We start from the raw sequence: 26,601 nt of genomic DNA on the forward strand, positions 1-26,601 counted from the left end.
TCCACTGGTTAAATTAAAAGTAGAAACTAAAGGAAATAAAGTGGAATTTTAGTGGATAGAGGAGCAACTTATTTGGTGTTAAATCTGAGAGAAAGGAATTTGTTACAGATGTGGGAGCTACTGGCCACCAAGAAAAACAGAGAAAAAAAACAACTCACAAACAACCCGAGGCATTCTTTCTGAAACCCTTAAAGTACAAATTGGGAAAAAATAGGAATGCATAAATTTTTATGCATGCCAAATTCTCTAAAATATTTCTTAGGGTGAGAAGCAACATTTAAAGAAGGCAGAATGGAATTTAGAGTTAAAAACAAACAGTTAATTGCAGTTTTGAGTTTATCTTTAATTCAACAGAAAAGCAAACACGAGAACCTCCCTGAAATAGAAGAAATCCTTAATCAGGTATATCTGGGAGTATGGGCATCTGAAATTCCAGGTAAGGTGAAAAATGCTTTGCCTGTTAAAGTGGAAATAAAAAGGGGGGCCTGCCCAATTAGAATAAAACAATATCCCTGAAAATTAGAAGATCAAAGGGAATTAAAAAAAAGTCATTGATAAATTTTAAAATATACATTATTAATTGAATGTGAATTGGAATATAATATTCTGGACAGTAAAGAAATAGGATGATAAAAGTTGTAGATTGATTCAAGATCTCAAAGCAGTCAACAAAACTGCAGAGGATGTTTGTCCAGTAGTAGCTAATTTGTATTAATTATTGACTAAATTGAATAATAATCAGGAATGTTTTGCCATCTTGGATTTAAAGGATGCTTTCTTTTGCTTACCATTGGCCAAAGAAAGCCAAAATTTATTTGCTTTTAAATGGGAAAATACTGACACAGGAAGGGAAACTCAGTTAACTTAGACAGTATTACCTAAAGGATTTAAAACAGTCCAGCAATTTCTGGAAATCAGCACGAGAACTAGGATCATGGAAGCCACCTGCTCAGATGGGGACTCTGTTACAATATGTGGATGACCTATTAATTGCTACAGAAATAAAGGAAGAATGTATCCAGTGGACAGTGGAATTATTAACTTTTCTGGGACTGAATGGTTATTGGGTATCCAGGCAAAAGGCCCAACTAATCCAAACCCTAGTTTCCTACCTAGGATATGAAATAACAGGAGGACAGAGAGAACTTGAAGCTTCTAGAAAAGAAGCCATCTGTCAGACTCCACAACCATCAACTGGCAAGGAGCTCCGGACATTACTGGGAATGACTGGATGGTGCAGACTTTGGATCCATGATTACGGTGTTCTGGTAAGACCACCATATGAACTGTTGAAGGGAAATCCTCCCTCTTTAGAATGAACTAATTCAGCAGAGGGGGATTTTAGAAATTTAAAAACAGAGCTAATGAGAGCTGCAGCTCTGTGACTTCTGGATGTAACTAAATCCTTTTGGCTATATTCCTATGAAGAACAGGGAATAGCTTTGGGGGTCCTTGCTCGAAATCTAGGACCCTACAGAAGGGCAGTGACGTTTTTCAAAACAGCTGGATGAAGCAAGCAAAGGATGGCCCAGGTGCCTAAGGCCTGTGGCAGCAGTTGTCATGAATATTGAAGAAGCTCGCAAATTCACCTTGGGACAAAAATTACTGTGCTAATGTCCCGTGTTGTATCAGCAGTCCTGGAACAGAAAGGAGCCCACTGGTTATCTCCTTCATGTTTTTTTTAAATACCAGGCCACCCTTGTGGAACAAGATGATATAGAAAGTGTGGTCACTAACGTTGTCAATCCAGCATCCTTTTGCAGGAACAATCGACAGAACCACTAACACAAGATTGCTTGGCCACCATAGAGACTGTATATTTGAGCCGACCAGACTTGAAAGAAAAACCTCTGGAAGATGCTGATTCTTGGTTTACTGATGGTAGTAGCTTCATGAAGAATGGTAAACGAAAGGCAGGATATGCCATTACCACCACTTCACAGGTAACAGGGGCTAAACCTTTACCCTCGAACACTTCTGCCCAGAAGGCAGAAAAAAAATAGCATTAATGAGAGCCCTGGAATTGGCTAAAGACAAAAGGATAAATATTTGGACTGATTATGTACATGGTGCTATCTGAAAAGAATGAGGACTTTTGAACAAACATGCTGCAGAAATTCTACAATTACTGGAGGCTGTTCAGCTACCTGAAGAAGTAGCTGTTATGTACTGTAAAGGACATCAACAAGGTGACTCTGATCAGGAAATTGGAAATAATTTGGCCAATTCTGAAGCCAAACGAGCAGTTGAACAATCACAAATCATGTCCTTAATCCGTGATGGCAAACTAATAATTGAAAAATCTAAACCTAGGTATTCAAAAGGGGATAAAAATTGATTGAGGATCTAAAAGGACAGGAAAATAGAGAGGATTGGGTTCAGATACCTGATGGGCGAATTGTAATTTCCTATAACCAACTCTGGAAGTTAGTTCAGGGAGAACATAATAAAACTCATTGGGGTAGCAACTCTTTATATAAATATTTAGACAAACAAATTGTAGGAAGAAATCTATACAACACAGTTCAATCAGTGACAAAACAATGTCAGCTATGTCTTAAGAATAAGCATAAAACTGAAAATAGAAATCAAATTGGGACAATTGTAAGAGGAAGTTTCCTGGGACAGCAGCGGCAAATAGATTTTTCTGAATTATCAAGAAAAGGGGGTTATCAATATTTGTTGGAGTTAACAGATACTTTTTCTGGCTGGCCAGAAGCATTCCCTTGTAGGATAAATGATGCAAGACAACTCATTAAAACATTATTTAATGAGATAATACCTTGCTTTGGAGTATTAGCAGCAATTTCTTCAGACCGAGTTTCACAGTTTAGTGCAAAATTGTTATGAGAAATTAGCAAAAATTGGAAATTGATTGACAAGTACATGCTCCATACAGGCCTCAGGCCAGTGGGCATGTAGAAAAGATAAACTATCTGATCAAACAACAAATTAGGAAAATATGTCAGGAAATGAAATTATATTGGCACCAAGGTTTACCACTGGCTCTATTAAGATTTCGAACTAAACCTCGGTGGAAAGAAGAGGTTAGCCCGTTTGTAATTTTATATGGAAGACCATAACAGTCCCAAGTTAAAGGAGAAAGTCTGCAGGAATTGGGGAAGGCTATCTCTGACAGTTTTTGGTCAATCTGGGAAAAGAATTGGAAGAGATAAATAAGAGAGTAGCAGGGACAAGAGCAAGAGGTTTGGATTATCTGATTCACCCTTTCAGATCTAGAGACTGGACTTATGTTAAGAATTTTTCAGGAGATCCTCTACAGGACAACTTGAGTGGACTGTACCAGATATTACTGACCACCTTTACAGCAGTGAAGATAAAGGAACAACCTGCTTGGATACATTATTCAAGAATAAAGAAAGCACCAGAACCAGAGAAGACGTGGCAGATGGAACCTTCAGTACTCTTACGTATGAAATTGCGTCGGTGATAATTTGGACTCATATGATAACTGGTGCATAAGCTTGAGACCAGAATTTATACCTGAAATTAATGCAAAATGTTACTGAAGTTTTAATCGTAGTGACTGTCGGGTGTGTGCACAGTTGCCTAAATCAAGAGAAAGCCTGGAACTGCCATTAATTGGAGTTCCAATTCCTAACACTGTTTCATGGACAAATCTGTGGGTGAACACTAGCAATTTGTATTCAAATGAAAGGTTAAAATTTGGAATAGTTAATCCTAATCCAGGCAATAAATATTACACCTGTGCACAAAGATGTATTACACCAGGAACCAGGGTAGGAGACTATACTTGCTTAAATGCCACAGATGTAGGTCACCATTCAAATTGCAATTACACTATTAATATAGATGGTATCATAGTTCAGTGGTGGCCCGTTCCTAAAGGGAAAGGATGGTATTGGTTATGTGGAGAAAATGCTAATAAAACTTTACCCCCAACTGGAAGGGGGCATGCACCTTAGGTGCTATAATACCCAATTTTACTATTATCAACAGGTATCCTTCCGGAACCTGGATTAGAAGTTTTGTTAAACGGATTAAGCAAAGGTTTAACCCTATTATTGAACGGCACACTGCATTTCATAGTTTTGTGAGAGGGCTAATTCCATCTTTGGGAGTAAGTGAATTAGAGAAAGCAATTGTAAATATCTCAGCAACCATAGAGGAACTGGAAAGTAAAGATATTGATATAATGCAGGCAGAACAACAAAACATAACGAGCCTATCTAAAGTGGTATAAAACCGAATGGCTCCAGACATGTTATTGGCATCAGAAGGAGGAGTTTGTTCCATAATCAATGAAAGCTGTTGTTCCTACATAGACCAAAGTGGCAGAATTGAAACATATCTAGAGGAAATTTGGAAACAAACTAAGATATTTCATGGGACGGCCATGGATGACACCTCCTATGGTTTCGAAGAAATATGGAAAAACTACATGGTTACCTAATCTCTCCTGGTTGAGGCAACTGACTGCAAGAATATGGATGTTAATTATTTTAATATTGTTTACTTGTGGTATGATACAATGTTCCCTCTGGTGTTGTAAACTATCTATGATAAATTATGAAGATTGGAAAAGGAAATCAGGCACCAAGTAGAAATGGGAAATTATTTCAAAGGACTTTGGATGGTAATGGTAATATATAAGATGTTGCAAAAGAATTTGCAAAAGGACAGAAAAAGGGGGAATTGAAACAAGGGGAACAGAAAATCACAAAATGGAATTTATAAACCTTTAGAATTAGTTTTAAGCAATGTTAAGTTCAATGGCTTTGTAACAGTAGCAGTGGGAAATTACTGAGGTGCATAATACATAGAAAAAATAGAGTACAGCTAGAGAACATACTGGCACAAGATAAATCGTTATAGTTGATGTGGTCTTAAGAAAAACAGTCTAGAAAAACAGGACACAGGGATAAGGAGTATCTGGGAATAGCAGGTGTCCAGGATAGGCTGTGGGTAAACTAACTGATAAGTAGGAGGATAGGGGGATTATTATGTCTCTGGTGCTAGTGAACCAATTAAACTGGTATGAGCATCTACTGCGCGTGCTTCAAAGGCTGCCAGAAGTGATGAAGATTGTTGGAAGAAGTAAACGACCCTCAGAGACCACCACCACAGTTCTGTACGCATGCGGGGAGCTTTCTGGAAAATGATGTAATCCATACGTAGCCTCATGAATATGTATGTATGCCCAGGGACTATATAAGGATGGCTTGTGTAGTAATAGAGAGACACACGTTAGGAGGAGTTATCCCCCGTGTCTCCCGGCGCCGCAATAAAGAATACCTGCTTGTCAGCTTGAAAACTTTGTTGGCAAGTTTGTTCCTGGAGTTTTCTCCGAATCAATTGCCGTTTGGAACAAGGCTCAGCAAACAGTGTCTTCATCCAACTCCATTCACTGCTGTGAGCAGGCACCAGTGAGACAAGGGAGAAATTGCACCTTCATTTACAGCTGAGCAGGTTTATGATTCTCCTGTGTCTATAAACAAAGCCACCACTTATCACTGAGGGAGATAAGAGAGAGCACGTTCACAGCCTGGAAAAACAAAGACCAATTCCTCCACGGGACCAAGGCGTCTGTCTATCTATCTATCTATCTATCTATCTATCTATCTATCTATCTATCATCTATCTAATCTATCTAATTTATCTATCTATCTGTGTCCAAGGTATCCCATGACTTTGCAGAAGATTTAGGCATTCAAAAACCTTGGGCTTAAGCTGCTCCAAGATATGCAGTACACCTGCAGGAGACAAGAGAACTGAACATCCCTCTCTTATCCAAGTCTAGAAGCGTAATCACTAGGCTGTTATATACCCCCTGAGGATTACAGGGATGAGATTGGTTCCCCTTGCCTCCCCTTCAAGCAGTGTATTTGTGATTCTCTGCTCTCCTGCTTGAGCCTGTATTAGGCGACAGCAGGGAGACAGCTGATAGCTGCTTCAGTTTCAAACTTTGGAGACACCCAGAGGGACAGTACCTAGAGGGTACCTTGTTTTGCATGCCAACACGAAGGGAAGAGCATCCCTGAGGATGCTCAGCTCATGTGGAAACAGAATCATAGAATCAACCGTGATTCCACCACTTCCCTGGGCAGCCTGTTCCAGTGCCTGACAATCCTTTCAGTGAAGAAATTCCCCTGAAAAGCTTGTCCATGTGTTAAGAGCTGGAAGAAACAAGTACAAATTGAACGGACAATCCTGGCACCACCAGCAGCTTGCTGAACTGAAGGAGGTTGGGGCAATGAGATGGGGAAACCCAAGCAGCATCCTGGTGGTGCTGGCCATCTGGAATGAGGTCTGCCCTGTGGGACAGTGCTGGGAAGAGGGTGCAGAGCAGCTGCCCACCACCATCTGTGCCCACATGGCAGCAAGGATGTGAATGGACTGCAATGCAAACACCCAAGGAGCCCTCCCACCACGTCCCCTGTGCTGGACCCTTGGCAGCAGGGCTGAGGTGTGCTGGGGAGGCAAAGCAGTGACTCACTCCAGCCCTGATGAAAACACATCCCATGGAGCTGGTGTTCTGAGCTGCAGTGAAACCCTAAGGTGACAAATGTCCCATGTTCCTGTTACTGCAGCACTCACGTTGGGCATCAGCTGGAAATTCCTTGATGTCAAGGGGTATGTGCATCCACTGCTCATGTGAAACTGTGATTAGGAATGTGGAGCTGTGTTTAGGAATGGAGTCCCATTGCTTCCCGAAGAGCCACCAGCTCCTCCAGGCGCAGGGGAAGCTGCTGCAGCCCTGGAGAAGAGGAAGATGCCTACTGTTGATGCGTGGGCTTGGATCTGTCAACTGTGTGAGGCATGGGGTGTGATTCAGGGAGCCTGTGTTGGTACCTAGGATGGGATTTAGGTCCCAAGTATCCCCAAGCATGATGTGGGAAAGCTGTGCTCACCCTTGGAGCATCCCACTGTTTTCGGGGGCTCTGTTTGGGCCTGAGAATCACAGAGTCAACTGGGTTGGAAAAGACCTTTAAGATCATCAAGTCCAGCCGTTACCTCAAGCCTGCCACTGAACCGTGTCACTTAGGGACTCATCTACAGGGTTTTTGATCACTCCCATAGATAGTGGTTATTCCACTACTTCCCTGGGCAGCCTGGTCCAATGCCTCACACCCTCTCGCTGAAGCTCTATCAGAGCTCGAGGCCCAGCCTGGGGGGCTCGGAGCCTACCTGCGCTTTCCAGCCCCACAGCCTCAATGTGTGGGGGGGTCACCCTGGGCTCTGTCCGGTCGGCGCTAGGACCGGCGCGGCCTCCAAAGCCTCTTGGCCCCGCCCCTAGCCACACCCCCGCTCCGCCTCCTGTGATTGGCCCCTCCCTGCCGCCTGGCCCCGCCCCGCCCGCGGCGGCCGGCGGGTATCGGCGCGGATGGCCGCGGTGCTGCCGGGGCGCGGAGCCGGAGGTAAGGGCGGCGGGCGGGTTGTGCGGTGTGTCCGTGCACACGTGTGTATGTATGCACATGTGTACGTGTGTACATGTGTGTGCACACATGTGCCCGTGCGCACCCGTGTGGGTGCCTGCGTCTTTGTCCACGTGTGTGTCGGTGTGAACGGGAGTGCCGCTGGAGCTGTCCCTTCTCATACTCGGCTGTGAGTGGGTTGGTCCGGGTCGGGTCTGTGTCCCACAGCTCCCCCGGTACCGCGCCCTGGAAAGGATGCGAGGAGGCATGGGCAGGCTCCCGGACTCGCTGCCCCCGGGATTAACCCCCCCGGTGCGGGAGCGGGCTGTCCCCGTTCCCCTGCCCGTGCTCCGTTAGGGCCGGGCAGCCCGCCCCGGCCCGTCCCGTCCGGCCGCTCCGTGTTTCTCGGCACCCTGGAGCCTCCCGAGTACTCGGGAGTGTTTCCTCCACCTCGGGCCGGTACCGGAGCCGCTACCGGTGCTGGGGGGGTAAGGGGGGTGTCCGCCGTTCGTTTCGGGACGCCTGTCCCGGCGGAGAGCGGAGCCACCGGCCGGGAGCGCAGCGGGAGCGGAACGTTCCCGGCTGGACGCGCGGCCGGCGGTTGTGTTTCCGCAGCGGCGATCGCAGCGGCCCCGGAGGTTCCCCGTTGTCAGCCGCGGGTGACGGCGGCAGGGAGCCAGAGACCGGGATCGGCACCGGGATCGGCACCGGGGTGCGGGCAGAGCCAGCGGGAGGGGCCGCCCGCGGCGGGGAGCGTTCTCTCACGTTGTTGTTGTTGTTGTTGTTGTAGGGGGATGGTGAGAGGGAACGGTTGTGTTTAACCTCCCTGCCCCTGCGGGGAGAACAAAGATAAACTCCTGCTTGAGGGCGAAAAACAGCCTTGAAAGAGGAGAAAAACCCCGTGTGAGTCTCCCCCGAATCCTCCTGCCAGGTTCTGTGGCTGAGTTAAGCACAGGAACGTCATTGCTTGAGCTTGTTCCTCTTTTCGGTTGGAAAAAGGGGTTATTTTCCTCTTTCCTGGTGCTGTTGAACGTCCCGGCAGCGCTGAGCAGCTGTGGGCAGACCGGGATCCTGGCTGAGGCTCCTGCGAGGCCCTTCTCGGGCGTCCGCAGCGCTGGGGTTTTGTGGTTTAGATGGAAACAAGCCTGGAAAGCGTCCTGAGAGAGGGGTGGCCGTGGAGACGAGGAGTCCTCCCATTGCCCCTGTGCACAGCTAGCTGGCAGCGCCTGTCCCGCTCGCAAGGTGTGCACAGAGATGTATTCATGTATGTATTTTAGATCTGTATATATTTTACTTGTATGTAGAGATGTAACAAATATATGTAGATATGCTTACATATTTTTATGCATTTACATAGTATATATAACTATATTATATATATAAAATATATTTTATATCAATATTAAATACACATATATATTTTATATATAACTGCATACATTTTTTATGTGTGTGTATTAAAAATGTAGATTTTTATAGTGTATGTATGCACACATATATATACATTGCTAATGGCCAGGAAAGCTCTTAAAAGGGTGTTATAAATACCCAAGTATCAAGAAATACCTGAGAGAGAGAGCTGGAGATGTTGGGTGAGTTATCGCTCATAACAAAACCTGTGCTGGGATTGCATGGAGGGGCCACATCCTGCCCACCCTTCCTCATCCTCAGCCGTCCTCATCCGTATCTGGAGTAGAGGTGCCAGGGGATGGGTTCACGGGTCTGGTTTTAGGTTGTTACCTCGGGAGGGATGTGCCCACACCAACATTGCTGGGGTTGGACCCCCAGATTCCCCAGACTGGGGAGGGGCTGGTGGGAGCTCCCCCATCACTCGCATGTCCATTCTTCTCCTCTTCTGCTCAGCTGTCCTTTGCTGTCCTTTGCTCTCTGACAGTGTTTGGCAGAGTGAGCTTTGCTTTCCCTCTTCTTTGGAAGCACTCAAGTTGAAGGAGGGCAGATTTGACCTGGACAAGCATGTGCTGCCCCACTGAAGACCCCATGCCCACAGGATCAGGGGTTGCTCTCACTGATTTCAATTTCCACACACCTGTGATGTTGTGGACAGGAGTAGGAACAGTTCCTGTATCTGGATCAAACTCTGCACATCATTATCCTAGATGGGACTGATGCGTGGATACAGCTCTAATGCTTCTCATAAGAGCTCCTCTGCAAGGAAGCGCTGGCACAGAGCTAAAGACATAACATTTCTCCAGTGAAGAGGCACTGAGGAGGGCTTTCAGGGACCCCAGCAGCAGCCCCAGAGGGATGTGTGCAGAGCTGCCTGGGGGTCAGGCTCAGCTGGACTCTTGGGATGCGCATGGAGGTTTCAGGACAAATTGGAAATGTTGCTGCTGACCATTGCAGCTTTGCTTTGGGAAATGAAAGCCTGATGTCCCCAGTGCCATTTGGTTTTTATACTGATACTGTAAAGGCCAGATCTGGAACCAATTCTTCCCTGTGAGGGTGCTGAGGCGCTGGCACAGGGCACCCAGAGAAGCTGTGGCTGCCCCATCCCTGCCAGTGTTCAAGGCCAGGCTGGACACAGGGGCTTGGAGCAAGCTGCTCTAGTGGAAGGTGTCCCTGCCTATGGCAGGGGGTTGGAACTGGATGAGCTTTAAGGTCCCTTCAATCCAAACCACTCTATGCTTCTATGAAATGTTATTTGGTGCTAAGGTGGGGAGTACGTGCCTTGTGCAGCCTCCTTGTCCTGGATACCATTAGGAGGATAGCTGCGTACTCAGTTTTTCACACAGAGACTATCTGCTAATGTAATAGTCCCTGTGGAAACTTCAGTGCTCGGGAATATTTTGTGGATTTGGGAAAAGTCCCAGGAGGATTTTTGGTTTCATGCAGCAATTGCTTTTTGGCAGCTTTGGGATAGATGTAATCTGGTTCCCATTTGTGTCCTGAATTTTTAAATGGAACAGCCTGCCTTCTGCTCAGGGCAGAAGCAGAAATAGACGGCAATAGATAGAAAATGACAGTAATAACATCACCTCTATAATGAAAATTGTCAGGGCAATTTTCTGTGGAAATGCTGCATTTAGGAACCGTGTTTGATCTTTTCTGGTTGTTTAAGTGACTTTTCTGGTAGGTAGGATGTTGCTGTGGGTTTAAATCTGGACTAAATGTGGAGAAGCTGGTGTGATCCCTCTAGATTTGAACCAGCACATGTGAGAACAGCATTTTGCCTTGCAGTAAGGTGTATCCCGTGTGCGGCAGTGGGTCTTACACCACTCGCTGGCTCTCCATGGCCCTGGCTATGCCTTTCCCCATGCACGTCTGTACCTTATCTTGAAGTTGTAATGGGTCATTCCGTGCTTTTCGAGGAGCGGGTGATCTGTGGGGGGTGCCACATCTCGGGAAAACAGCATGGGATTAAATAACTGAGCAACATTTGGGATTATCTGCTGTGACCGAATAGGTGAGCACAACTATCAATGTGCTTTAGGCAGCAGTAACTCCAGGGGTCAAGGCTCAGGCTGGAGAATAATGACATTATTTTGTTAATTTAATTTAATGAATAATTTAATGAATAATTTAATGAATTGAAATGCTTTTAATTAAATTTGGTCTCAGTTTAAGATTTAAACCAACCAACGTAATTAAAAAATGTAATGGTAATGTAAGGTAAACGTAGGGTAAGGATAAATGTAAGGGGAATGGCATCAATCTTGAAGGGGGAGATTTAGATTAGATATGAGGAAGAAGTTCTACACTGTGAGGGTGCTGATGCACTGGCACAGGGTGCCCAGAGAAGCTGTGGCTGCTCCATCCCTGGCAGTGTTCAAGGCCAGGTTGGACAGGGCTTGGAGCAACCTGGTCCAGTGAAAGGTGTCCCTGCCCATGGCAGAGGTTGGAACTGGATGAGCTTTAAGGTCCCTTCCAACCCAACACATTCCATGATTCTATGAGAAGCTGCTGTCCCTCTGCCCTCCCTCCTCAATGTGTGTGTTGTGAGCAGGTATTTCTGTGGGGTCTCAGCCAGGCTGGGGGATGGCACATGGGTCCCCTGTGGTGCCTGGAGGGCAGGAGGCACCAGACCCCCCCCCCCCCTCCCCGGACCTGGTCTGGGCTCCTGCTTCCCCCAGAGGTGGTGAGACACTTCCTGGGGGGACTTCCTCATGGGATGACCACCTGGGGTGGGCAGGGGATCCTGCCAGTGACATGGCCTGTCCCATGGGATGTGTTCCCATGTCTGTGACGTGCACTGGTTTTGAGCAGCTTTCATGGCGATGACTCCAATGAGCTGTTATGGTGATTTTCCTTGTTCTAAATCTGAGCTCAGCCGTCTGGGAGCAGTAACTAAAGGCAATCATCTTGTTAGCACTTCTGTCTATAATACCTTTATTAAATTTCTGCATTTTCAAAGTGGCTGAATATAAACTGCGTGTAATGATTTAATAACAGAAGGCTCATAATTGGAATATACATTCTGGTGGGAAGAAGGTTTAATTTCTTTTTCCTGTATACATGACACTTGGGAATAATGCAAAGGCTCTGCTCAGTGTAGGGTTATCACGAGCAGTTCTTCACGCGGATCAAATGAAGAATGGTGCATCCTTAGCCTATGGTTTGTTGCCTGTGTTAGACATGGGAAGGCTCTAGAAATCTAAAGATCCGTACGACAGAGCTCAATGCCTGCATTTTCAGTTAGAGAGCACTGTACAGTCTTTGTACTATTTTTGTTCTGTCCTTATCCCAGGCTCCTTTGTACACTGCGAGTTTGTGGGAATGACTCAGGGTGAAAGCTATTTAACCTAAAGGACACCACTGGCAAAAAGAAATAGATGGATAAAGAGCAATGTCAGTGACTGCGAGTGGGAACCAAGGAGAACGTTTGTGTCCATCTGAGGAAGAGGATCCCGGAGCCTCCCTCAAATGGGGTGAAAACCCCCACATCTCCAGATGCTGTTCCATTCAAAAGGGAGTTTTATAATATGGTTGCTCAAAGTGATGAGGAACCAGACCGAATGATCCACAGCCGTGGGTCCTGTTTCACTTCTGGTTAATTAATGGAAGGGCTTAAATATCCAAGTGACATGGATCATGCCAATGCTTTTCTGTAACGTAATCGTTTTTAAAGGCACTAAGTACAGCAAAGTTAATCATAGCTTAAACCCCTGCTTTGCGAGTGTCTTGTCTCTGTGTTGTAGCTGCTTGATTTATGGTTTCCCTCTCCCCCAGTGGAAAAAAAACACCCTCCCCTAAGAATGTGCATGATGAGTTTTTATCTTGGAGTTCTTTATGGCTTGGAAATGGGAATTTATGGCATAACGAAAATGCCTGCAGACTGTTCGCTGTGCTGATGAGCAGCGCGGCTACACCAGTAACGTTGTCTGCTCCCTAACTCTGTGTCAGCCTTTGTGTTTCACTCTTCTTCCGAGAGTTTCTTCCCTTACTTTGAGCTCTGAACAACACTTACCCTTTCATCTCAGAGTAGCAGCACTGACACGAGTCATCACTGTGCCACTGGTGCTGTGATCAAAGGAGAAATTTCAGTTATTGATTCAATTTGAATACATTTAGGCTGGCTGCATGTTGTAGACCCAGTGCTATAGCTGCAGAGGTGAATTTATAGCTTACAATAGACAGAGGCTTTAAAAATGCACGTATTTGTACAAAGCTGCGTAGAGCCACTTAAGGAATGTGCATCCCTTCCTCCATGGGGTTAATGCCTCCGTAACTGGATGGAAATACTCTGCCCGCATCCTGCCTCTCCTCTGGGGGTGAGCCTGGGATGGGGGAAAATCCCAGTGGATTATTCTAATGCTATAAAACCTGTAAGCATCCAAGATGAAAGAGCTGTGATAGGCACAGTTTGCCCCCACACGCCTGCACTTGATTTCCATAAGAAGGCGGGAAGTGTGGGCATCCATGGGGGATCTCCCGGGCAGGCAGGCTTGGCTCTGCTCTTCCCTGTATCCATCTGATCTCATGCCAGGCTTGGGAGCTGCTTTCAAGGCGCCTTTGCTTTGCACTGCTCATATCTTTTATGCTTCTCTGCTTTGTTTTTTGCTGAGGGGAAGCGTGTATGAAAATCAGTGCGTGAGGCTGAAGTTTCAAGGAAAGTGTTCATCCTTATAGGCAGTTACATTTGGATGTGATAGTGCAATTCCTTGGGAGAGATGGGGTTTGGCTGCCTCCATCGCCTTTCCTCGTTAGTCTTGCTAGTGCTTTCTTGGACACGGCACTCTTTGGAGAGTGAAATGACAGTACCCGGGATGGGAAACTTCGGGAACTCTTCTCGAGCAAGGGAATAGCACAGCGTGGATCCTGGAGGTAACAGCGGGATGAGGATTTCTTTCCTCAGAGCACTGAGCTGTGAAGGAGGGGCTTGGCTTGGTGAATCCGGCCAGGCAGAGGGGTGAGGCTTCCTTTGGCTCAGATGTGGTAGATCTTCAGCTTTCATGTGGGAAGCAAGAGGTGCTGGTGGCTCACATCTGGTGTGCATTATGTGGGTTGGATTTCTGTCCTGCAAGATGTTGCTCTGCTCCTGTGAAAATACCAGTGATGCTTGTTCAGTCCTCATGGGGCTCGGGAGCCCTGGCTGCGGATGCGAGGTTCCCAAACAGAATGATGGGGTGTGAGCATGGGTCAGCCACCCCACAAGTGACCTAGAAAATCTGTGCATTGACTGGGGAGATGCTGATGGGGAACAATCAACATCTGCCTGAGCCCCTGCACCTCGTCAGAGCTGGGGATGTGGAGGAATCCCATCACTGCTCGAGGTACCGGGAGCATCCTTGGTGATGCTGTTGGAAGTGCTGTCTGTGCTTTCTGTACCTAAACTGAGAAGCGGGATGCATGAGTTGTGTTTTTGTGAGCCAAATCAAATTCAGGTCTTCCTCCCAGCCTTGGGAGAGTGGCATGGCCATGTGGCTGGGGTACAGCAATGCCTGCTGTCAAAACCGGGCTGATGCTTAGGGAGGAGAGTACTGTTCACATGCACAGGAGGGGCATCCAGCCTCGACGAAGGATTCCTGTGACCCATGGGAGAGACTGATGGGTCACCATAGGGGATTCATGGCACAGTCATTGGGTAGCCCTTGGGACCTTGGAGCACTTTGACTGTCCTTTTGTGATGTCTTTTAAATAATTAGAGAATCATTGAATGGTTAGGGTTGGAAAGGACCTTAAGATCCTTCCTTGTTGACCTGAGGTTTGCTTGTAGTGACAGGACAGAGAGAATATTTTAAATGTGGAATAAGGTTTTTGCACTCCTTTCTGGCTTGGCTGTGAGACAGGAGGACAGATGTGGGCTTGGAAACGATGTCATTTTTGTTCTGTCATTCTTGGACTTCCCTTACAAACTGTGGCAGAGTTTATAGGAACGTGTAAAGCTGCTTTACTTAATATTTGATTTCAGATGATTGCTTTGGATGGTGTTTGGAACCCTTGGTCTCTTCCAAACCACTCAGGAGGGTACAAATTGAAAGAGGATTTTTTGGAGGACAGCACTGTGGTTTTGTTTGGGTTTTGGGTGGCAGAGAAGGAGTTCTATGTGCTGGCAGGACAGGCTGTGCCACAGAGCGGTACCCAGGTGGGCAGCAGAGTGTGATGCAGAAACTCATCACTCCAGCGCTGCCTCGAGGTGTTGCCTCTAAATAGCAGCAAACTGTCCTTGCACAACAGGCATTTTATGGTGTTTCACTGAAGTTTAGAGTGGTGCTATGGTTTGGCTGTCAGAAAACTATCTTTTCTGACTGTTCCAGTGAGGAGGAAGTTTGCTTCTTGGGGATGCTGTTATTGCTCTGAAAACATGGCTTTCCTGTAATGTCACAGCAATGGGCTTCCTATGAGGTTTTGCTTTAGATCCTTTTCAAAACCAGACTGAAACCACATCAGAAACAGGAAATATTTAAGTGTTGCTCCTCTGTCTGTGGGTCCTTGCTGACTGTCTGGTGTTAATCTTAGCAAATGATTCACTGAAGTAGCTCTGATGAATTGCAGGGCTGTGCAGCAGCCCTCCAGGATAGCACGTCTGCTTCTGCAGGGTGTAATGCATGTTTATTTAGAATTAAAAGAAAAGGAAAACAGATGGATTAGTGTCAGACAATCACTTAGATGTGGGAGAGTTGATGGAGATGCAGAAATGAAGGCTGGGAGAAGTTGTCCAATTAAGTAAGGGCTGAACTGGGCCAGATGTGGTCGTGTCTTACAGGGTTGTCTGTGAGTGACACCAATTATAGAACCATAGAATAGAATCATTGAGGCTGGAAAAGACCTTCAAGATCATCAAGTCCAACCTTTACCCCAGGACTGCCAAGTCCACCATTAAACCATAGAATCATGCAATCAGCTAGGTTGGAAAGGACCTTTAAGATGATGAAGTACAAACACATGTCACTAAGGGCCTCATGTACACATTTATAAGGCAGTTGAAGATGTGGTGTCTATTGACAGGGCTGTATCCTGGCACACTGGGTTTCAGTTATAACAATGGAAGTGTTTTTGGTGAGCACTGTAGAAGAATGGGGAGGTTTGAGGAAGGAGCAAATGCCTGAGCGTCAGACTTACACCGCAGCAGAGCTATGTGGAGCAAAACCCTTCTGGAAAGGAGAGCTGAGATTTGGGAGGCTCCAGTAACAGCATGGGGGGAAGAAAAAAAGGCCTCTGCCTTGGTCCAAATGGCTTGTGAGGCTTCACTAAGCTTTCATGTGGTGCGTTATTGCCCATGAGATCTGGATTGTGGCCTTGCGCCAAGCACTGATCTGTCGGCAACTGTTATCGGTTTTACACATAAACTGGCTTTTGGTACCAGTTACAGCTGATGTTTTATTAAAACCTAATGTGATGAACATAAAATACCATTACATCATTTTAACATCATAAACCATCATTACATCATTTTATGATGTTACCTCAGTGTGGGTACAGCAAAGGGCAGTGGTTTCTGCATGGGTCAGAGCTACTCGGTTTCGACTCTGACACAACAGGCATCAGAAGCTGAGCAGTTTGGCAGATATCAGCATTTACCAGTCCTGATTTTAGCAGGTTATTGCTTTGCCATGGCAACCAAAGACAGGTGGTTAGGTGAGAATTCCAGACCAGGCTGCCATGATCAGTTTTACAAACATATTCAGCTTAGCTCAACTCAAGTGAGCAATGTTTCCCTCTTGCTCTCTAAATGTAGATAACTGCCATACACATTCATAATAAGAATGGTAAAGTGGTGAATTCATTAACATTTCACAGAAATACCTATTTCCTCTCCTCTGGATGCAGAAGGGAATAGTATCTTCATGCCTGTAGAGAAGACAGGCTGGATCCTGCTCTCCTGCTGTCCTGCCCCATGCAGGGGTGTGCGGTTAGCGATGACCTGTACATAAGGAGAGCAAACTTCCCTGTGTAATGTATGTCAGTAAGCATGCAATTAGCGGAGCACAAACCAAGCAGTTGGGTTTAATAAGTCCAAATCATCCATGGCTGATGGTTTTTCCTGCAGAGCAGGGTGCTGCAGGTCCCTTTGGGCTTCCTGCCCCACAAGGATGGACAGATGCCCTGCTAGGACTGATGGATGCCGTATTGATGCCACTTCGAGCCCTAACCCTCCTGCAGTGGCCTTTGCTGGAAGTTGATGACTATTCCCTTAGTCTAAAACCTATGACAACTGATGGTGTAAATGAAGATTGGTTCTGCCATGTCCCTGCTGTACCAGGGTACTTGGGTCCAGGAGATGCTCACCCCCAAGGTTTGGACCTCAAACAGCCTTCTCTTTACAAAAATGAGTTCGTGCTCAGAAAAATGAGTAGGAAGTGGAAAATCATTCATAGAACAGCCCAGGTTGGAAGAGAGCTCAGCAAATGAGCTGGTCTGACCTTCTGTAGGAAGAGGAGCCTAGACAAGGTTATCTCTCACACTGTCTAACCACATCTGGAAAACTTCCAGTGATGGGGCCTCTACCATGTCCCTGGGGAGGCTGCTCCAGTGAATGATTGTTTTCACTGTAAAAAACTCCCCTTATGTTAAGATAAAACATCTCTTAGTGCAGCTCATACCCACTGACCCTCATCATACTGTGGTTTAACCCCAGCTGGCAACTAAGCCCTATCCAGCTGCTCACTCACTCCATCCCTAGTGGGATGGGGGAGAGAATCAGAAGAGTAAGTGAGAAAACTCATGGGTTGAGATAAAGGCAGTTTAACAGATAAAGCAAAAGCTGTGTGTTTAAGCAAAACAGAACAAGGAATTCATTCACCACTTGCCATCACAAGCAGGTATTCAGCCATCTCCAGGAAAGCAGGGCTCCATCACACATAACAGCTACTTGGGAAGGCAAACACTGTCAGTCTGAATCATAGAATAGTTAGGGTTGGAAAAGACCATCCAGTTCCAACCCCCCTGCCATGCGCAGGGACACCTCACACTAAACCGTATCACCCAAGGCTCTGTCCAACCTGGCCTTGAACACTGCCAGGGATGGAGCATTCACAGCTTCCCTGGGCAATGTTCCAGGGAATGTCCCCAAATTCCTTCTTCTTCCCTTAGGTTTATATGCTGATCATGATGCCATAAGGTATGGGATATGGCTTTGGTCAGTTCAGGTCAGCAGTCCCAGCAGCTCCTTGTGCACCGCAGCCCACTCGGTGATGGAGTGGTGTGAGGAGCAGAAAAAGCCTTGGCTCTATGTAAGCACTCCTCAGCAGTAACTAAAACATCCCTGTGTTATCAGCACTGTTTCCAGCACAAATCCAAAACATTCCCATACCAGCTACTGTGAAGAGAATTAACTGTACTCAAGCCAAACTGAGTGCACTTCTTCAAGAGACATCCTCTGTCCTCTTTTGTAGCTGCAATACTGAAACACTGTGATGAGGTCACCCTTCCCCAGCCTTCTCTTATTCAGGGAGAGAAGACCTCACTCTTTTCAGCCTTTCCTCACAGGACAAGTTCTGCTGTCCTTTGATGATCTTTGTTGCCCTCATTTGGAGTCTGTGCAGTGTGTCTGTCTTCCTTGAATTGTGGGGTCAAACCAATGATGTGCACGATGCCACATGCCATTGAATACCCTTTGGTCAGTTGGCTGTGTCCCCTCCCAACTCCTTGTGCACCCCTGGCCTTCTCTCTGGGATAGTGTGAGGAGCAGAAAAGGCCTTGGCTCTGTATAAGCGCTGCTAAGCAGTAACTAAAACATCCCTGTGTTATCAGCATTGCTTCCAGCAGAAATCCAAACCAGCCCCATACCAGCTACTGTGAGGAAAATTAACTCTATCCCAGACAAAACCAGCACAGGGGCTGGTCCGGCTGCTGATGCCTGTGGGATGCAGGAGCTTGGGTGTGCAGTTCCTGTGCAGTCTGTCTGCCAGACTCAATCCCATGGCCCTCCAGCTCCATCCTCTTCTAACCATATTAAGAACATCTGGACAAAGTGATTTATAAACTCTCTCCCTTGATAGCATTGGCTGTATTTTAAGTCTCAGCAACTTTCTGTATTGCTGAGCTGTTATTCATGAGCAGATTTTGTGGCAAAGAATTCCCAGACTTAAGCATTCATGGATGGAATGGGGTCCTCACCTATTCTATTCTTCTGTTCACCCCCTCCCTCTTTCAGTTTTGTGCTGCCTCTGTTGGCTTCATGTCCTGGTGCCGTGCCTTGATTTGTGAGTTTGTCACTTGTCACTGGTAGCTCTTACAAGCCTTGCTTTGTACCTGGACTGAGGACCTTGAGGGTTGGTGTGTGAAGCAGGTGTGTGCTCCTCAGAGCTAATGTGTTATTTGGGTGGTGAGGACAAGAGGTGGTTTGCTCAGTGGCCTCAGCAGGGCTTCTCAGGCACCTAGCCGTGCTCAAGAACATTGTTTTTGGACTTCTGTCATAAGTCATGGCTTTGCACTTTGTCATTCTTTACTGACATCCCGTTCTTCTTTCTTACAGGCTCCACATCTGTTTGTTATAAACCTACCAGCCCAGTCCAGGTACTGGAAGATACTGGCTTTCTATACCAGGATCACCAGTTGTTTGCTGGCAGGCATGAAGTTTCTCCTCTAACAGCTGAAGCGATCAGTGCCAAAGAAAAAGCTGGTAAGTGTGCGGCTACACTTCCATATAAACCCACCACGTTTGCTTCCATGTTTTTCCCTGGAAGTAAATTGAGCAGTTCAGACCATTAACAAATAATATTCACAGAATTGAAGGCCACCTTCTCATCCTCAGTGGAGTCAAAGGGGAGATACCTTGGACTCAGTGTTATGAGCCACCATCATTTGTGACTTGTGCTTGTGGAGGATGCAGCATTGCCGCTTGTCCTTCAGGACAAGGCTGCTCTTCATTGTGCAGCTGGACCGAGGTCCATAGCTTTTTGCTGATGGAGCAAGACCACAGGCAGCCTGTGGAAGGCTCATTCTGGTCAGTCCTTTTTGGACCTCACTGATAGGTAACTAAAGTACATCTCCCAAATATAAGGATGCTGACAGATGACTAGCACAGGGATGGAAATCCTTCTGATGCTGGCTTTATCCACTCTCAGATTTACGACCTAGTCTGTGAGCTTGCTGGTATGTTAGGGAGACTTCTATTGCAGGTCTGCAAAAATGCCCAATTTGGGGGTGGTTCTGTGAGCTGTGAGTAAAGCAGTAAGAGTTTGCTGTAACTGCATGGATGTATAAAGTAGATGGACAGTTGGCTGTAGTGCAGACAGGTAGATGGAGATGTGTGCATCTGCAGCAGCCTGGGGAGCTGACAGACCCTCTGAATACTGGTGGCCAGGCTGCAATCCCAGTGAGGAAATGACCTATTCTAATAGTTAAGAGTCGAAAGCTTTTCTTCCCCTCTGGTGTACAAGTTATCCCACAGCATGTGCAGTAACTGATTAAACCCCAGGGAAATACCAGACCTCAAGAGAAAGTTTGGTTTTTAACTACTTTCAAACACCAAACCCCAGATGTAAGTCCATCTGACAAACCCCTCTGAGAACTGGAAACAGCAGGAGAGAGAAGGCTGCCAAAATGACCACAAAGTCTGTACTGAGAACAGCACCTCCTCCTTGCCTAGGGACATGGAGGACCCTGTCAGGACCTCTGGGGTTATTCTCACTTTTGTCTGCACTGGGGCCTTTCAGGAGTCAGACACCCTTCAGACAGATGTCTTACACCACCTTTGGGATGATTGTGGGAGGAGAGCTCCAGGAGGAAGATATTCCAACCTCCCAGCCATGGTTATGTGCCATTAAGTGCTTAGCTCTAGGCATTCTCCACTTGTATACAGTGCAAAAGTGGTGCCATTGCCTCTGAAGAGTGACTTCAGTAGGGTGTTAGGATGGTGTAACTAATCCATCTTTTTAAAGTGCTGGTGTTAAATCTACAACTGGAACACCCTCCTTGTACTCATCCAGCAAAATCACAACAGTGACTCCCTTAGAAATAGCGTTATTGGCCAGAAGGGAAATAGCACTTCTGGGGGAAGCTACCAGAGCACAGATAATTCTTTAATTACACACTTTTAGAACCTTTTTATTTTCTGTGTCATTTCATAGCTTTTCTGTGACACATTCTGCATTTCCTTCTGTTGTGGCAGGCACTGCACTTAGGAGGGGATTTGACTTTTCCGATTTTACCCATCAAAAGTGCAGCCTCCCGTGTGGTATTGCCATACAGGCTGCTGCAGTAAGCAATGCAAGGCATCTCCAGGGGGAAGGTCAAACACAGGCTTCCTAGAGAGGTGATTGATGCCCCAAGGCTGTCAGTGTTCAAGAGGCATTTTGGCAATGTCCTTAGCAATGTGTTCTAAGTTTTGTTCAAGCAGTTGGACTAGATGGTTGTTGTAAGTCCTTTCCAATGGAAATATGTTCTTACTCTGTTCTGTTCTGTTCTAGTCTAGGGCCGTCCATTCCGTTCTATTCCATTCTATTTTCTATTCCATTCCGTTTATATTTTAGAACAGACCAAATTTCCTTATGACATTGCATGTCCCTCCATTGACTTGGGAGGGCATTTGGTGCTGTGGGTATTGAGCCCATGGAGTGTTATGGAGGGAAGGGCTGGGAATATGTTTTTAGGGGTCATTGCAAGCAGTTAAGGAAGATCTGGGGTGGGGGAATGAGCAGAGAGTAGTGCCCTGCCTCCTTCGGTGGCTTCCAGCCATGTTCCCTCTACTCCAGGGGGACCCTGGCAGGGCATTGCCCCTGGGGTACATCCTGGGCACAGGGTCAGTGCTGTGGGGTGTAGGAGCTCCAGCCTCCTGGTCAGCAGAGCTAATGGCCACCTCTGTCTCTCCCTGCCCAGCCGAGGAAGCCCTCTGCACCCTGCGCCCACCCAGCTTCCGCCGGGTCCCAGAGGCGGAGATGCGAGGGGCGGACGAGGTGGCAGCCGGCACGGTCCTGCAGCGCCTGATCCAGGAGCGGCTGAGGTATGGCAACCCCAGCGAGAACATGAACCTGCTGGCCATACAGCACCAGGCGACGGGCAGCGCCGGCCCCTCCAACAGCACTGCCAGCACTCTCTCTTCCGCAGAGAACCTCGCTCCCGACGAGCCTCCAATGGTCCAGCCGTCGGGGCGGCAGGAACCGCAGGGGCAGGAGCACCAGGGGGACGGTGCTGTGATGGAGAAGCAGCCCCGAGCCCCACAGCCTCCGCATGGCACCGAGGAGCTCCCCAGCTACGAGGAAGCCAAGGCTCAGTCTCAGTTCTTCCGAGGACAGGCGCCGACGGCCACTGCGGCCGCTCCGGGGTTTTATGGCACATCCAGCCAGAAGTCCAGGACGGAGGGGAGGCCGACGGTGAACCGAGCCAACAGCGGGCAGGCGCATAAGGATGAGGCGTTGAAGGAGCTGAAGCAAGGCCACGTCCGCTCGCTGAGCGAGAGGATCATGCAGCTCTCGCTGGAGAGGAATGGTGCCAAGCAGCATCCCCCAGCACCGGGCGGCACAAAAGGCTTCAAGGCAGCCCCACAGCCCAGCAAGGCTACAGACCCAAGGGGCCCACCTCCCGAATACCCCTACAAAGGCAAGGCAGCCGCTCCAGGCAGCAAGGCACAGGATCATGGGATGTACTATGGCGAGCAGCCGGCGCAGGATGTCCTCAAGGCTTCCTTTGCTGCCCCGCAGCCCTCTGCCCGCACAGAGGTGGCCCTGGTCCGGTACCAGCCACCCCCGGAGTATGGAATCAGCAGGTAATGACCATTGTCAAGGGTAAGGGGTCTGATCCTGCCCATGCCAGAGGAGCTTCTGCAGGGATTTGGTCTCATGAACCACAGCCCCTGTGGGCTTCAGCCTTAGACACATGGTGGGGACATCACACCCCACGGCTGGGCCAGCATGGGACCGGGTGATGGAGGCATCTGCACCTCCAGGGGGACTGTATAAAGCACAACACACTGCTAATGTCCTACTGAAACCTTCCCAACACTGGTCATGGGGGCTTTCATGGTACTGTGCCCCTCGTGCCAGGCCTCCCCATGAGCTCGGGTTTATTCCAAGCACATTAAGAATAATCCAGAGTATTCACTTGCTATGCACTGATCCCTGTGAGCAGCTCAGGTCCTGCTCAGTGCCCAGGCAGGATGGTGAGCCCAGGCAGTTAGGGCTCCCTTTTCCTTGCTGTACCTAAGTGCAAGAGTGTCTCTGTCTCACTGCTGTCTCTTTGACCTGTTTTGCTGGACTGGGAAGGCTGGAGTTGTCTGATGTGAATGTGAGTGGCTTTCATGTTGCAAGCTGCCAGGCTGGAGAGAGGGTGACATGGTCTAGTGAGAGCTGTCCCTGCCCATGGCAGGGGGTTGGAACTGGATGAGCTTAAGGTCCTTTCCAACCCAAGCCATTGTGTGATTCTATGATTAGGTCATTACCGACCCCACAATCCCCAAAGGTTTTGTTGGTGTTGCATGCACTCAGAGCATGGATTTGGTGGATGTTGCAAGGTAGTTATGACAGGCACAGGGCCCGTACTGAGCACCGCTAGCCTTCCTCCAGCTACACGTGTGTTTTCATTACCAGCCTTCCACTGTGCTGAGTTTATGAAGCTTTTTCAGAGGAAAATGGCATTTTGAAGAGCTCAGCACAAATCTGTGTTTATGCTAAGAAACAGCTGTATAGACTCAAGGGCAACAGAGGCCATGCTTTCCCGCAGCCATGCGCAGTGCTAGCAAACATCTCTGGCACCAAGGAGATTCATCCCCAACAGAAAAGGAGCTGGTTTGGGGTTTTTTGTCATTCTTGGAAAATGCTGATTCAATACCCACAGCCTCTTCTGCTGAGTCCATGTAAGTGAGTGGTCGTGGGTGCTGCGGAATGAGGAATGGCACTGCTGTCAAATGGGAAACCCTTTGGGGCTACTTCCAAAACCTTCCCCAGGTGCCTGGTCTGCAAGGTTAATGCTGAGAAATGCCTCGATTTCAGTGCAGGTTTCCATGCCAGCAGCATGGGCCAGCCTTACCCTAAGGCTCTGCTGGATCACCCTAGCAGCTGTGCTGAGAAACTCCCTGGTTCATGTGCTCATTACTTGCTGTTTCTCTGCAGCTGTGCCCTGGTTCATCCTTGTGCCCATTTCGGGCTGTGTCGCAGGATGGGCATGGTCTGGAATGATTATAAAATGCAGCAAAATGTTGTCTGCTCCACGTATTCCTCTCTATGGAGGCAGGTTGCCTCCTGAGGGACATCAGCCCCATCTATGCTAGAGAACTTGTCTGAGCACTGAGCACTGCTGGAGGAGAGCCGGGGCTGTGTTACACTGCTGGGTTGCTCTAAGTGCAAACCTGTCTGTGCCTCTGCTCTTGCCTGCTGCTTGCCCCTTACCGGCACTCTGGGGAGGCTCACAGTGAGCCATCTGGGTGGGATGGAGGACCTTGATAAGAGAGGTTGAGGTAGGGGACTGCCCGATTTCATAAGGTTAATGGAAGAGTAGGGTTTGGAGAGGCTGTTTGTTCTGTTAGAGGAGCAAGCAAGGTGAGAAATTCCAGCTTTCATCTCCCTGGGAGGGCCTGGGAAACAAACTGGCGGAAGCAGAGCTTTGCCAATGGGAATCTTGTATATCCCAGTATCTCCTTCCATCTGTTCTGGCCATCTCTTTTGCAAGGATGGGATCATTCCCATCCTGGCATCCTCTGGACAGGGACTGTGAAAAAGGATTCTGCCTTCTAAGAAAGAGAGAAGCACAGAGCTGCATAGATCCAGAGAAAGCATCCACAGATACTAGGGTTGGGATAGACCTGTAAGGTCACTGACACCCCATTCTCCTGTGATGAGGGAGATGAGTCTGGGAACCAGAAATGCTTGTAGGGAGCTGTTGGAGGAGATGGGATGACTGCAGCTGCTGCTTACCTTGCTTTTTTCACTTGGCTTTTTCCTGTGCTTGTGGCTGGTTTTAAAGGGAATGTTGCCTTTATAATCACCATGGGGAGACCTCACAACTTTACTGTAAATCTCAAGAGATTTGGTGCTGTCCTTAAGACCTCCTAGAGTCGTATTGATGCAGCATTTATCTAAATCAGACTTGGTGACCTCTGCTTTCTGGACATTGTGGTTGCAGAGCACAGCTTGAACCCTGCAGCTTAAAAGGCACAAAAACCAGAAGGCAAATAAAAAGGAACCAATATGTGTTCCTGTTTTAAAATATCATATTTTTAAGCCAGTTGTGTGATGCTTGGGGCCCTGACTCACGGTTTCTGAATGCTTCAAGTTGGCCAAGTGTAATAGAAAACCTTTCCTTTCCTAGATGTGCAGCTATTCCTGAATAGTGTCTTTGCTAACTTTCCTTAGGTGCCTGTTCAGAGGGTTGCAGCTTGTCAGGTAAAAGGGCTTGGAAACAATCTAATTTAATCTGTGGCCCAATGCCCTGAATTAATTCTGTTTTGTGAACATTCGGTCCTGGATTATAGCACTCTGTGTCTGGAGAATCCATCACAGCCTTTGCAGGCTTGTTCCACTAGCTAATTGCCATCTCTGGCACAGTTCTGCATCTTCGTTTCACTCTGTATTTTCTAGTTACCAGTTGGGATTTTGCAATGTCTTTGTCAGATACAGCAAGGAGCCCTGTGCTGTCAGTCCTATAACACACTTAACAGATGGAGCCTGGAGCCCTGTAACTGTTTCACTGTTGTCAAAACCCCTTTTTTCACTGTGGAAAGCTGACTTGGACACCACTGCAGCACCAGAAGTTAATTGGATATAATATCACCTCTGCAGTGCGACTCAGTGTTCCTCATTTGTGTAGCTGATTACACTTGCCATTTCAGACTTTGGCACCCCATCCAGCTTGTTATCTTGTTGGGCATGTTAGGGTTCTCACAGCCCAGAGGAGGATTTTTTACCCTTTTACTATAACTTATTGCTACAGTATTAAATTGCTATATTTATTCCTGGGTGGATGAATTTGGACCTGCTCAATTCCATAGTGTTTCTCTGTGCCCTGCTGAAACAGTAATCTAGATCACTCAGTGCAATGAATCCTCTTCCTTGCTTCCCTTGGCCCTTGTCAGGTCCTGATGTCTTTTATCCACAATGATTTCTTTCTGTTAGTGCTGGCAAGACTTGGCCCAGCTTCTTTGGGGGTGATTACATCAAGATTTGCAGGGCAAAATTATCATCTGATAATGTTAATGAAAAGAGTATGAAGCAGATGAAGCCTTGAACTGGAAACACCACTGCTTGTTGAGGGGACTTCATTTGTGGCTGCATGCAGAAGTCAGTCATGCAGGCACCTTTTAATTCTGATTTAATCCAAGCATTTTAAATGACTGCTTGCAATTGAATCATAAAGCTGGGCTGTTTTTAAAGATACCCCATTTTTTTATATGCCTCATTAAATCCCACCCTGCCTGGATGCAGAAGCCTATGTTTAGCTGCCGGAATAGCCTGTGGCTTCTCTGGTTATTTGTGCATTAACCCCATGCACACATTACTCCTGTTTTCAGATGATCTGATGATATTCAGTCGTTCAGCCACACATCTGTGGCTGCAAAGGGGACTACAAGGAGCTCCTTTTCCTCCCTGAGACACCCAGGCGGGTGTGCTGGCAGCATGGCCAAGGCCAGGGATGTCAAACCCAAGCTGCCTTCTGGGGCCTTTCTCTGTGACGATAGCCCAAAAACATGAGTGTGGGTAGGAGGCTGTGCTTCCAGTGGATGAGGATGCTGGCAGCCCTGAAGAAGAGCTTCGTGTTCTCTCCTGGTCTAATTTGCCTTTCATTTAAATAAGTGAAAGAGAAAGCATCACGCATCAGTTTAGGTGATGCCCTTGTCGTTTCTTCTTACCCAGTTGGTTCCTCTAGGAGTGCA

The 26,601-nt window shown here is 47.4% G+C and overlaps 1 protein-coding gene across 1 annotated transcript in view; it reads left to right on the forward strand.

Moving 5' to 3' along the window:
* AMOTL1 (angiomotin like 1) overlaps positions 1–26,601 on the forward strand; it is an 85,598-nt gene that overhangs the window by 20,450 nt on the left and 38,547 nt on the right. The window contains 2 exon segments of the mRNA XM_034074384.1: positions 19,273–19,419; positions 21,618–22,503. Coding sequence (XP_033930275.1) covers positions 19,273–19,419; positions 21,618–22,503 — 1,033 coding nt within the window.

The sequence above is a fragment of the Melopsittacus undulatus genome, chromosome 2, assembly GCF_012275295.1.
Source record: "Melopsittacus undulatus isolate bMelUnd1 chromosome 2, bMelUnd1.mat.Z, whole genome shotgun sequence".
In the NCBI taxonomy this organism is placed as follows: domain Eukaryota; kingdom Metazoa; phylum Chordata; class Aves; order Psittaciformes; family Psittaculidae; genus Melopsittacus; species Melopsittacus undulatus.